The 14568-nt window shown below is 33.4% G+C and overlaps 1 protein-coding gene across 3 annotated transcripts in view; it reads right to left on the minus strand.

Moving 5' to 3' along the window:
- Nucleotides 1–14568, minus strand: part of LOC115874783 (unconventional myosin-X) — a 170061-nt gene that overhangs the window by 62794 nt on the left and 92699 nt on the right. For 2 of the 3 annotated variants that reach the window (XM_030890060.1, XM_030890059.1), the window contains exons 4-5: nucleotides 9710–9977; nucleotides 855–1045 (exon numbers count right to left, since the gene is read on the minus strand). In XM_030890060.1, the coding sequence (XP_030745920.1) occupies nucleotides 855–1045; nucleotides 9710–9977 (459 nt within the window). Of the gene's footprint in view, nucleotides 1–854; nucleotides 1046–3347; nucleotides 3579–9709; nucleotides 9978–14568 lie in introns of those variants that run through there. The other variant, XM_030890061.1, reaches the window with a different exon arrangement.

Raw genomic sequence — 14568 nt, forward strand, 5'->3', positions numbered from 1 at the left:
AATGATGATGCTAGCATGGTTAGCGAAACGCACGTCCAGTGTAAAAGTCAAAGTGTTTTGGTGTATTGTGGTGATTTAGTGTCTTTGTTTTGTTTAGTATGCATTTGTTTGTGACTTAATTACATAGTTTTAATTACATAGTCTCTACAGTGGTTAATTGTATTGTTTGGTAATTAAAAATGTGTTTTTAAATGGTCCAAACAAGTGCCATAGGATCGAAAAAAACCTTCCGAAAAAGCTTGGAAATGACGATAGTAAGTAAGTAAAATTATATAGAAAATGTCATTGATTGTCATTTCTAAGTCAACTTAACGCCGCTTTTTTTTTCGATTATACGGTATACCGATTTGGTCATTTTAGAAGTGTGGTCTAGATTTTAACGTGTAAGACAGAGAATAATATAAATGACCCATTGACAGACAGAGAGACAAAATCAAAAACGGCAAACAAAAAAAAAGTGTTTTTACGTTTGTAGGCAAATTTGTGTAGAAAAAAAACTATTTTAAAAACTTTCATGTATATTACGGAAATGAAGATAATATATCTACGCTAAATATAATCTATTAAATCTTATTAAAATGAGTTACAGTAATAAGTAAAATTGTGAAAAATAAGGTTCCAACCCTAGATGCAACATTTTCCACAAACGCATATTTTTGTGCCGTTTGAACTTTTGATGCAAAATCCAGCAATACCGCATAGAAGAAACGTATCAACCCAACTTTTATCTCTTTTTAATATATGTGATTTTCCATTAAGCTGCCTACATAACTGTCTTACACTTTAAAATCCAGACCACACTTGAAAACTAAAAAGAATTAAAATGACCAAATCGGTAAACTGTCGTTTCATACCTTTGCTTCCTCGACTAGCTGATAAAACACATGATAATTTCTTTCCCCCGATCCCTGAAATGTGATCCTGGATTGCTCTAAGAGATAGTCCTGGACAATACACCCAGCTATCATCCATCGGGAGTCAAAACACACCTGCATAAATTTTCCGAACCGGCTGGAGTTGTCGTTTTTGACAGTTTTAGCATTACCTGAAAGAAAACATAAACCGTATTTAATAATAAATTATATAGTTGAAATATTCAAATAAAATACTTTATTGTTCAATATTTATTTTATAATTTTTAAACTGGGGCCAAAGGATGGAATATATCAACAAAATTGACAAGCTCGCGACGGAGACTTAATATGACTGTTTTTTGAATTCGGGTTTATCAGTGTTAGTGAGGAGCAAATGCAAGTCTTGTATTTTTTTAATGGAGTTTTAGGGCGAACTTTTTTAATGTACCACCTATACCGGGTGCGTATACCTTATCACTGAGTGCGCGGAGACGAAGACCTTTCGTGCCAGCTGGCCTCTGTGGAGCCGTCAGATACTGGCTTTTGTTAAAGCCCTGAGACTGTATGTTGAGTTATAACTCGTTATAACTCAAGAAAAGGGAACACACAATAGATCTGTAAGGTCGCGGTGATTAACTCCCCTCCTAAACATTCTATATACCGGGTGCGTCTCAAAAGTGGCTCACTCCTAGAACTTTATTATTTTATCAGATAAAAAACGATATTTGGTATGTTAGCATATGACATAAATTAGCATTGATTGACGAATTGAGTTGTTTTTGGTCATTTCCTGTTTCACCGGGAATGGCTACAACTTTTGATTTTTAAATGGCACCCTTGGTATATCATAATACTTTATTCGATAGAAAATAACACTAAATAGACACACTCTGAATAGAGTGACATATCGTATGTCAATTTTTCACATTTCCGCTTAAAAAAACCGTATTTTAAAATTCAATCTAGAGTGCCATGGATTATGGCACTATGGATGTGTTAAAAACACTAATTTTTAATCAAGAAGCCTTGAAAAATAGATTTGATCGTCTAATGTTTTTCGTGTCTTGTCCTGGCCGGAAAAATGCCCAAATCGTATTTTTATTCCTTTCTCAATTTTTTAAATGGAACAAGGGTGACTCATTAGCATATTTGGAAAAAGCATTTTTTACGAATAATTTGGTACCGCACACTTGGTATTTCGAGTCAAATTGTCGTTATGAACCGCATGTTACAATTTCAAATAAACCATATGTCAAAAGTTGACGAATAAAAACACCGAGAGTGTCATTTAAAAATCAAAAGTTGTAGTCATTTCCGGTAAAACAGGAAGTAACCAAAGACAACTGAATACGTCAATCAATCCTAATTTATGTTATATATTAAAGTACCAAATCTCGTTTTTTTACCTAAAAAAAAATAAAAAAGTTATAGGGGTGAGCCACTTCTGAGACGCACCCGGTATATTTTAAGTCTTTTTGTAAGATACACAATAATATTACTGTAGTGTAGTCCTCACATAATGCATTTCCAGATTTAGACACTTTGCATAAAACCAATTATAAACAAGAAGCAAGAAATAATTAAAAATAAACACAATAAAATAAAGCACAACTCCTGTAATTTAAATTACCATAAATTCGAAATTCAATTTCAACAGAAAAGTCAAGAACGCCTTTATGAACAAAAAAATATATATCGCTCTTTCCTTAGTTTTTTCAGTGCATAAACCGATAAGCTATATTCAGAGTGACACGAATTTTACCCTTATATGAAGCATCGAATGACATTTGTTTTGAAATTTGCTATTTGATAAATACGACTAAAAAACTTATGAACGTTACTATACAGACAAAAACAACAACTGTTCAAAGTGCCGTCCATTCTGTTGAAGACACAAATGCACACGCCTGGACGTCATTACTTAATGTTATGAATAAATAATGTAACTTGAAATTTACGTTTCACTCCACCTCCTGCCAAAACGGCACATTTCCGGATATGGGTTCCTATGTTCCTATACTCAAATTACTTGTTTTGATGCCCTCTACAACCCCTTTCAGTTTGTCGCACTAATTGTGGGACACCCTGTATAACCGAAACAAATAAATCGGTACGTTTTTATAAAGGTGTCGCAATTCTCAAGCTGTATTTCGTAGTATGTAATTACTATTCAAAGGTCTACGAACTTTTAATGATTTTAACGGATACAGATTTTATATGGCACATTACTAACACCCACTGCACGACGCTGTTTTTTTGGGAATGAAAACTGAGATCTGAAAAGTAAAGGAAATCTTATATATTTATAGTCCAAAAAGGTCTTGAAATAATTACAAATTACAGGGATTTCAATCAATATACAGTAACAGAGTTTTCAAAATAACTAGACACACAAATCTAAAGAAAGTTGTCGATTATCTAAAATGGACATAATACCGCGAAGGAAAGTGCTTCATTAACTGCCAAATATAAAAAAAATCACAGATCTCGCACCTTACGCAAGCAACCATGTATTGAAAACACCTCACACAACATTTAAGGTTTCATTTGTTCCTATGTGATGTGAGTTAATCTCTCCCAATATAACAGTCGAACATTTTCTATCCATTTTTTGACGCAAGCCTGCCACGAGACAAGCGAGCTGGATCGTAGTGATAGGTGACCGGTTTGTGTAAACATGTCCGATGAAAAACCTGCAGCAAATAATAACGCATAAGTAATAAATTTTTGTATCTTTAACATGATATTTATATTTGGTTTGTCGTATTTTATTCATCATCGATTTTTTCCCCTTTATTTATTTCGAGACATGACATCTTTTACAAAATTCGTTTTTTAGGACAAAATGTTAGATAGAAAAAGTTATAGGAAAGGTTAAGAAGCACATTTGAAAATTACTGTAGAGTATACAGGGTACTTCAAACAGTGTTACGGATTTTATGTTTGTATGTTTGAATGGGAATACCCTATTTTTTATTTTATTATTATATTCTACGTACAATTCTGTAAAATCGTTATTTTTGGGGCTTACTCAACCGGGTCTCAATGCAAATTCACCTCAAATATCCATTTAGTTGGTCATTGGCAAGCACTCTCTCATTGTACATGAAAATAACAAAACAAACATTTACTGATCTGGATAAAATTGATAGTTAAATAGTAAGACTCACCCGGGGGTACTCCGCCCCCTAGCCACTGACATCACTGATATTCTATTCAATATATCACATTCCATATCTTCCATCTAATTAAATATTATTCGGATCTATTGGTTAATAATCTTCAACAACTAGCTAGTGTCACCTGAAATAGTATAGGGGCTTCCCCCGGACGCAACTCTGCCGCTAAACAGATTCGCATCCCAATCGAATAGGCTATTGGGTAGCTCACTATCCCAACGTCGCATCGTCAATCGAGAAGACATTATGGAGACCTCAAACTCTCAAGACCAACTCGAAGGCAGGATGTCACAAGAGGTTTTCTTACCGTGGTCAAACGACCCCGTTGGCTTACAGTCAAACGACTTGCAACTATATTAGTCAAAAGATTCGCAACCTCCATTTGTCAGCTCTGTGACAAAACACAACACTACACAGCCGGCCGGCCTATCAACAACTGACTGACCTGCCGCGCCCGTGCAAGCTAAGCCTCCTCTTACATCACAATTTTACCTGATCACAAATATTTACATCGCTTGCCAATGAATCATACTATTTTCTCTAATCGACTTTCATATAGAGTGTTTATAGCATTACTAGATAAAAAAATAGAGAGTTTCTGAAGGAAAGCATATTTTTTATTAGAATAGTGAATAAATAAAAGCATTATTATAACAAACTTATTTTCCAAGTTTTACAATTCGGAATTTTTTTATTGCATATCATATTACCTCTATATCATAGAGAAATATAACATAAAAGAGTTGTCATTTCCATAGTCAAAAGTAGGCAACACGTTTAACGAGGATCGATTGTAGCGCACCCTTGAGCCCTAACTGAACTAATTGAAATATGACAGACGTTATCGGTAAAATAGGTATCTGCATTGCCTACCACAAAAAAGGCGGGCTGTTTAAATGTGAATATAAAATTTTATGTATTTTTAAAAATATTACGAAATTAAACTGCAAAAAATATAATGAAAGTTTATTTTTAAAAACGGAATATTTGAAAAGTATAAACTATTGTACACTTTTCAAATGCTTACAGTTAAATGCTAAATTAAATTTGATAATATAAAACATATATGCTGAATTAACTTCGAGGGGTAAACTCCTGATGAATTTCTGTACACTAATGCCAAAGTAATGCCAAATAATTTAGTACTAATACCAATAATGCAAATCTTGTACACCACCAAAATACACCAGCGGTTTACCCTTCGATTTACCTATAGTATTATAAAACGTATTTAACAACGCCACTAACAAAGCATATAAGATCGCAGGGTTTGCAATCTATGCTATTATAACAGATAAAGATTTAAATAAGACATCAAAAATTAATTCACCTTTAAGTTGAATTTATAAACTCAGCAGTCAGCAGTTGAAGTTCAGTTGAGGTAGCAAATGTTCAACACTATTAAATGAAGGCGCAAATTTATAGTCAGTTCGTTTTACGTTCACAGAGTTCAGAGATGGGCAATGTCTTTACATATCGAACTTGCTTTGCATGATACCCTTTCCTGGATCGTGTTCAAATCACATCATCGGCTGAACAAAATATTACATGATGATGGCAAAACACAGCACAAAATATAAAGTTCAAATCATAGAGAAATATAAGGTCTCTGGTTCCTCGGGAAATAAAACTTCGTCCATAATTTCTGTACGCACAAACACAAAACAAACAAAGTTTATGCTACACAAAATAATAACAAAATTCCAAAATTCAAAACAAAATTGTAAACAATTGCAAAATACAAATAATTTGCTGTCATGTCACTTGTCATTCTTGTAATGACACGTGACAGGTAGCAGGTGGCGACGCTTTGGAGCCCTAACTGAACTATGCAACATTATGGCCAAGTTAGACAACCTTTCAAACACTCTTTTATTTTAGTTACTTTATGCTCTATATCTAAAATAATAGATTTTGTAATAATTCAATTTGTTTAAAATGTTAGATTTCGGTATGGTAAAAAGTGTCAGTGATGCAAAATTTGTAAATTATATTAAAAAAATGATAATACATACATGTTCCATTAAAAAAATTTGAGATTATTTAATTTTAAATAGTCGAAATTCATAAATATATGTTGAACACACTGTAGCATGTAATTCAAATATCTTTACCTATATCTTTTTCTTCGTCCCAGAAAACTATCCTAACAAATTTTAAAACTCCAATTGCAGAAACAATAGCATGACTGACAATCTTTTACGACACTGAAATCTAACATTTTTTGTTTAATCAAATTGAAATATTAAGCTACACGCACACTGGCACTGGTGTGATCACGGCCGCGATCACGATCACGATCAGGGCAGCGATAACATGAGCGATCATTCTAGCACACACCAACGCGTTCACGTTCACCGCCGTACCTATATGTAGTGAGGTATCCTGTAGGTATACATAGGTACAAATGAGAAATGTTAATTATGTATACCGAAAAAAATTAAGCTACACGCACACTGGTGCGATCACGGCCGCGATCACGATCACAATCAGGGCAGCGATAACATGAGCGATCATTCTAGCACACACCAACGCGTTCACGTTCACCGCCGTACCTATATGTAGTGAGGTATCCTGTAGGTATACATAGGTACAAATTAAAAATGTTAATTATGTATACCGAAAAAAAACATTCTTAAATATTTACCTAAAATATTTAAACTTAAATAATAAAAATATATACATATGTACTATCCAATCCAATTACAACTCCAATTTTGTCTCAAACTTTTAATATTTAATTTTATTATTTTTGTAACTTGGATCGGATAAATCATATAGAATTTTGTATATTTTTACAGCCTTAATTAGCTGCTCTGTTAACTCCATTTCTAAATTGCAACAAGAAAAAACGCACAAAATAACGGAAAAATCGTATTAGTTGGGTCGCGATCACGCGATCAACTCAACAAGTTGAATCTGATCGCCACCGCAGAACAGAACGCCGCGGCCGGCGCCGCCACACAGTGTAACGAAATTGGGAAATGCAGGACATTAGCCCAAAAAACAAAAACTTTAATTCATCAAGTTTTTTATATAGATGGATAAAGGACATCCCAGAGCTCCACCATGTGAGATATTTTTTGAGTTGACCTCTTAGTCGGGGAGTTATGGCGGGTTAAAGTTCTGGTTTCCTTAATTTACCAAATCTGTACAAAAATTTCATACAATGAAATTTATTATTTTCAGAAGTTTCTATGTGTTGTTCAATTCCAACAATTTTTTCCGTAAGGAGAGGTCTCTTACCAACAACAAACCTGAAAAAAATGTCCCAATTTTATTCAAGTCTAGTTTCTACATGTTTATTATCACTTTCAAAAAAACGCTTACATTCGCGCAAGGTTATATATACAGAATATCATAGAGTGAACCTTCTAGTATACTGCTACATATAAATTTCATCCACCTAGATCCGAACCTGGAAGAAAAAAATAAATTTCTTCGGCAATAATTACGTTTTCCGTTGATTCGACCGTAGTTTTTATCCGTAATTTTTTGTGCTATAATATAATTCCTTTATTGAAAAAGCTATACGCTTGCTATGAACATACTGATTGCTATTTTAGGGGCGAGGAACCATCCTCACATTGGGGTGAGGGACAGTTTACAACAATTCAGAAAATCTCAACATTGGAGAAAAATTACCCAAGAGAATATTTTTTCAAACCGGCAAAATTTTCTTCGATGTATTTAACATTCCACCATCAATGCTGCATCCTTGTTGGTGCCAAACTATTGAAGATATATTGCACAACTTATTGATATATTCAGATCCTCTACTTTCACATCTGCGACCAAAGCACTCTAAAAATAAAAAAGTAGACTTGTTTCCGGAAGCGAAAGAGCTCTTCACTTGTATATGGATGGAGAAGAAATTGAGAATTATTTTTAAGCATGTTTTATGTAAGTGCCTTACATATTATGTTATTTTGGAATAATATACACCCCACATAAATTATCGCATCACTTATTAATTTGGAAAACTGCAAAGTATTCTTAAATTCTCTTGGTTAACAATAATCTCAAAAGTTATTTGCATTAATAGTAACTTGTTAAGGAATGGAAAGTATATCATAACTCAGGCAGAACTTAGATTTAAGTTTTTCACATAAAAATGTTTGAAGCGTTTCAAGAATAAATACCTACTACGAAAAATATAAGTGTTGCGAAATTTTTTGTGAGGTGTGTATTATGGTTTCCTTTGTTGAAGTTGAATACGTTTTTTTTTCGCATATTATCATATTTAATACTGTTAAAAGATATTAGCCACTTGTGTCGTTCTCTTTGAGTTTTGCAGTCTTATCTAATTTATCCCTGATTATTTGAATATTTAGGAATGTTGATTGAGTTTTGACATATTAGCGGGAGATAAATGATTGTTCGACAGTAATTTGATAACGTTTTTGGTCCATAAGAGCTATAAACTCTTCGTAAATAAAAAAATATACCTGTAAAGTCCTTTTATAAAACTTCGTATTTTTTTGTGACTTTTCATTACGCCTTTTTTTTACTCTTTTCGCCCTGTAGCAAAAATTCCTAGTCAAATTATTTAATTTCTGTCAAAAAATGTCAGCAAGAATAGTGATAACTGAAGAAAAATGCCAATGTCTCACTATTTTAGTTTTCGTTACACTGTGCGCCAGGCCGCTTCGTCTCAAAAACTCGATCGCGCCAATGTGAAACGGCTCATAATATGAGCCGTTTCACATTATATATAATATACTAATATATGTTATGTATTCTTCAGCAACTTTTGGCCGCGGCCGCGTGGAGATCGTGATCGCGGCCGTGATCGCACCAGTGTGCGTATGGCTTTACAAAAACTATTAGTTTTAGGGGTATACCGTTTTAGGTATATAACATTATACCTGGCATTATACATAAAAAAAGTTATAAAATTTTACGCAGAATCTAAAAATAAAATAAAAGATAGGGTATTACATTTAAAAAACCATGTTATATCCGTAACACTATTTTGAACCACCCTGTATACTCTATAATAATTTTAATATGTGTATCTTAACTTTCTCTACAGTTTTTCTATTTTTTTAATGATTCTTAAACACTTTTTAATAATTCTCTTCTATATTCTTCCCAAGGTTTTATTCATCGATTGTGAAATATCTACCCACGCATCGTGTTTATTGTTCTTTTTAATATTCTTTATCTTTTGGATTCCATAATATTGGTTTTGCATAAATCGTTGAATTTCAGCTGATCTTTTTCCGTCTCCATTTCAATATGCACTAATATCATAGCTAATATCTCGCAGTCGAGCGAGCCTACCAAAAACACGTTCAGAAAACTGAGAGGGGACGGATAGCAACGAGGCTCCGTGGGTTGTATCGCGAGCCGGTCGCGAGGCTCTTGCGAGACCCGTCCATCCTTTGAAAAACACCGCAAATTTGGAATGTCTCGCGCTCGTCTCGCACTCGACTCCTCAGGTCTGGACGCACCATTAAAAAATGGATGGAAGCAGTATCGCGCTAGCTTCGCGGTCGTCTCGTCAGGTCTGTACGCACCTTTACATTCCATAATAGTCTTCGTTCATTATCATTCAATATTAAAAAGGTCAATTTGACTATTCAGAATTTATTATAATAATAAATAAAGAAATAACATCAAGTATTTTGATTTTTAGTACTGCTATGCTAATGTTAAACTCTTACCACTCACCAAAAGCCTCCAAGATAGTGTTCGCCTCCAAAATCTGTTGTTCGACCCACGCAGATACGCCACTGGTTACCGAGCACAAATATTGCAAAATAAATTTTGTGCTCTCTGTCTTGCCCGCCCCGCTCTCGCCGCTAATGACCAAACTCTGGTTTTTCTGTGTTCGGTCTGCTGCTCCCGTTTGTAAAGAGGCATAAGATGCCTCTGCCAGAGCGAACACATGGGGTTCGAGTTCGCTCAATTTGCGGTTCTGGTACTTGGTGACGTAGTCCTGAAAAAGAAAAAAAAATATGAAAAAGTGTATAAAGTGGGAACAGTGGCGGATGCAGAGGGCAGGAGGCTGGGGCTCAGCAAATAAATAAAAAAAAATTACAACTACTACTAACTTTTCACATATACATACTACATACTGCCATTACTCGCTGACGAGTATTCGACACGCATCAGAAGATGGTCACGCAAGGCGTTTTCTTTCATGAGCTTTTCTGAGACTGAAAAGCCCGATACGTGATGTTATCTGCCTATCGCACTCCGGACATTCAAAAATCGCATTGCTTTGTTGCCTCTTTACTTTTTGGTTGTCGCTGTTAACTGAGTTAACAATTCTTCTCCATTGAGTTCTATTGTGAGCTGCTTCTTACACCGATTTGATTAAAAGCAAAAATGAATTCAAGCAGCTCGACGAAATAAGTGAGTAAACAAAATGCCCATTACAAAATCAAAGAATTAAATAGGCATATACTATGAGAGGATAAAATATAATTTGCAATATGTTATACTTTTTTTTAATCAACTCGTGATTGATTAAATCTTTTATGAACATCTTCTAAAATTATAATTATGTACCTTTAAAAAATTTCGTTATAGCAGAAATAACCCCTTACTAATTACTTGACGTTCTTTAAAGCAAATACGTCATTTGTAAAAGTGAAATCAGTAAATCTCAAAATTTAGAATACTTAAAGAGTACAAAATGCATTTGAAAGTATAAGAAGAAAGTTCAATGAGCTATAAATAAAATTTAACAAAAAATAAATTTGTGCAATAGGGGGGGGGGGGTGGTAACCCTTTCGAACATGTATAGCTTTAGAAGGTAGTTTGTAGAAGTTGATTTATTTATAATAACTACATTTATATTATGCATATTATTAGATCACATACTGAGATTTTAAATTCACAATAAAAAAGTTACAAATAATATATTTAAATTGCTGACCTGGGTATTATATATTAGAATCTTCCAACTGGCTCGATTTTCCTTATTCAATGTTAATTAGCTCGGATCAATATTGTTGCGATGAATATAATCAGAGTGGGACTTTAAATTATGGAAACGGGGTGTTTTAATAAATCCATATATCTAATATCTTCTACGACAACAGGCAATGAAATGGCGGTCTGTGCGACGATATCTTCCGCCATCCGATATATAAAAATCGTAAAGTGTAATAATTTAGGAATCGTCCCCCCGATTGTCCTTTTTAGTTTGTGTACAAACAAACACTAAGAGACATTCGAGCGAAAAGGGCCTCATCGGCCTCATAAAATTGGGGCTTGGGCATTATTCCCCACCTAAAAGCTCTAAAATTGCGGAAAAAATGACAAACGCGACGATTTAAAACATAGACGTGCGTAGGAAATGCATCAAATTTTTATTTAAGTAAATTAATTATTTCATTAATTCCTTTAACGAAGATCCTGCTTGTACTATGTACCTATATTATAATAATATTGTTTCAAATAATTAATTAAATACAGAGTAAACGACTAATAAATTAATTCAATACATTGCGACCCCTTCACACTTTTTCTGTTGTCTATATTGAACTGTTGTCTATATCTTCGGTTGTCTATATTGAAATGAAATGTATAATCTGAATAGGAATAACATATCATATGCCCACTTTTGACATGTTCGCATATGGTTTATTTGAAATTGTAACATTGCGGTTCATAACGACAATTTGACTCGAAATACCAAGTGTGTGGTACCAAATTATTCGTAAAATAATGCTCTCAAATATGGTAATGAGCCATTCTTGTTCCATTTGAAAAAATTATAATATGATTAAATATACGATTTGGGCATATTTTAACCGGCCTAGGCATGTTTGGTCTTCCGGTATACCGGTACCAGGACCGGTACTTTTGAAATATTCCGGTACGGGTATGGACTTTTTCAAGACCGGTATACCGGTTTAAATCGGTTGTAATCGTTTAAGGCATGCGCTAGTCTACTTTGGTCTAGTAATTTAGTTTTCTTTTTTAGTACATCTAAAATTCAAGTAAAGCTTTAACTCAAGTAAATCTTAAACTCTTAGAGTCTTATTTCCGCTCCATTTATATCTAAAAGAACAGCAGCTTCCAGTAATTTTTCCATTATTCATAAGTAACGAGAATGTTGGACAAGAAATCAAGAATATGTCTGAAATGTGAACATAAACAATGAAAATCTAAAGTTATGGCGCATTCTCACGACACCTGTACTTACCTGTTCATCCGGTCTTCCGGTACCAACCGGTCATCTAGTCACAACCGGTCTTCCGGTCCAACCAGTCTTCCGGTCCCAATCGGTCTTCCGGTCCAACCGGTATACCGGTTTAGGACCGATACTTTGTGGTACCGGATACCGGTTCTGAAATCTCAGGACCGAACATGCCTAAACGGGTCAGGATAAAACACTAAAAACATTAAACGATCAAATCCATTTTTCCAAACCTCCTTGATTAAAAATTAGTTTTTAACACAGCCATGGCACTCTAGATTGAAATTTCAAATACGATGTTTTTTAAAGCAAATATGTCAAACTTTGACATATGATACATCTTTCTATTCAGAGTGTCCTTTTCTATCGAATAAAGTAAAAAAAGTGACCGAAAACAATTGAATACGTCAATCAGTCCCTTTGAATAAGAAGACTAAGGAAGGAGCATATCAAAAATCTTAGGTACACCGCGATGGGCCTCAAATATGGCCGACTTAAATTCCGGTTTATCAGTGTCGTTCTAATTTTATTTAAAAAATGTAAAACTATGATGTAGGGTAGACGTGGGGTACTCAATAATTTGTTGTTTTATGTTACGTTGTGAATAAATGTTATTATTAAAATTGTTATAAAAATATATAATTCTAATAAAAATAGATAAGTTATAATAAGTATTTATTAACACAAACATTCGATACGCTACTGAAGCAGGTAAGTCAAATTAACGTATTTAAATTCTTTGACATCTAATCTTTGACAAGTAATAAATAAAAGCTAAAATGCAAGAAAAATATATAATTTAGTTAATTTAAGTGAATTTCATAAATGATCGGTTTACTACACGTATGTATATTATATAGTCACTTACTAGCGAAAAGTTGTTCCATTATTTCACTCAATTTTTGCCGAGATCTACCGCACGCTACACAACCAACTATTTTAGAATCTTTTTCGATAAATCGCGATAGTGTCATTGTTAATTTAAGTTCTGCCACAATTTCCATCTAGATTTACTACCTTTATATAACTATCAGTAGTAGAATAAATAACATAAAATAAGCTCCGTAAAGACTCACAAATCCACAAAATTTCAAATCAAATTCAAATGTGTCAAATGAATCGTCAAACAGAACTGTCAAGGATCCCCACCCTAGAGTGCTTTTATGGCGCTTTTTCCGCCCACCCTGCATGAATACATGGATAGCATTATGCTCCTTCCATAGTCTTCTTATTCAAAGATCAGTCCTAATAAATAAATCCTAATTTATGTCATATACGAACATACCAAATCTTATTTTTTATCTGAAAAAATAAAAAAAAAGTTATAGAAGAGACGCACCCGGTATATTAAAATTGAATTTCAGATTCTAGGAGGATACTCTAAAAACTAAAAGTGACTTTCATTAAAGCATATGACTAAAATGTAAGGTTCTTAACATATTTCACATTCTGTGAAAATAAAGAATACACTTTAAATTTCAATAACAGTTGCTAAATTTTAATTTACCCTGTGTAGCCTGATATTTAGTTAGTTAAAATAACCATTGCATGTTATACCAAAGTAAAATTTGATCCAAAACGTTATGCAGAGTGAGACAAAATTAATCTTGAATAGTGGTCACTTTTAAAAGTAAGTTGCTCCTTAATTTTAAATAGAACACCCAGTATATTATTCCGATATACAATGAAGAATTCTATTCAAAATACTATTAAAGTTGCCTACCCCTTAGACAAAGATTTTACTATACCTACATATATTTTCATTTTTATGATTATTCAGTCGGATTTTTATTATTTGATAAACTCAGGGTGGCTGTGAGATAACTTTCGGTAATTTAACAAAAATTAAAAGATGTAGAGTAGTATTCAATGTTAATAAAAAGGGACACTTTTGAAACATATTTTAATTATTACAGAATTAAAACTAGATATAAACGTATAATTATGTGACAAATATTAATAATGCTCAAAATGCTTCCTTCTTGTTCACCTGTTCACTGCATAACTGCATTGTTTTATCCGAACTTCCAATAAATATTGACGTCTTAGCCTTAAAATGTACGTCAAACTACTCTATATTTTGTGTTTTTTATATATTCCACCTAATGCAAAAATTTCAGATTATACTCAACTTTTTGAAACAATGTACGGATATGAAGCACTCTACAATTCTGATATTTTATTTATTGGAGATTTTAATTTACCTGATTTTGTTTATCAATCTAATTCTAACGAGAAACATTCTTCATTGATGGATTTTGCTAGTTTCTTTAACCTAATTCAATATAACGCTGTAGCTAATTATAATAACAGATTTCTCGATCTGGTTTTTGCAGATCCATCTTTAAAGTGCACAGTAAACAAAGCCCAAGACATT

This window comes from Sitophilus oryzae, unplaced genomic scaffold (assembly GCF_002938485.1).
Source record: "Sitophilus oryzae breed Bouriz unplaced genomic scaffold, Soryzae_2.0 scaffold_1297_pilon_pilon, whole genome shotgun sequence".
NCBI lineage: Eukaryota > Metazoa > Arthropoda > Insecta > Coleoptera > Curculionidae > Sitophilus > Sitophilus oryzae.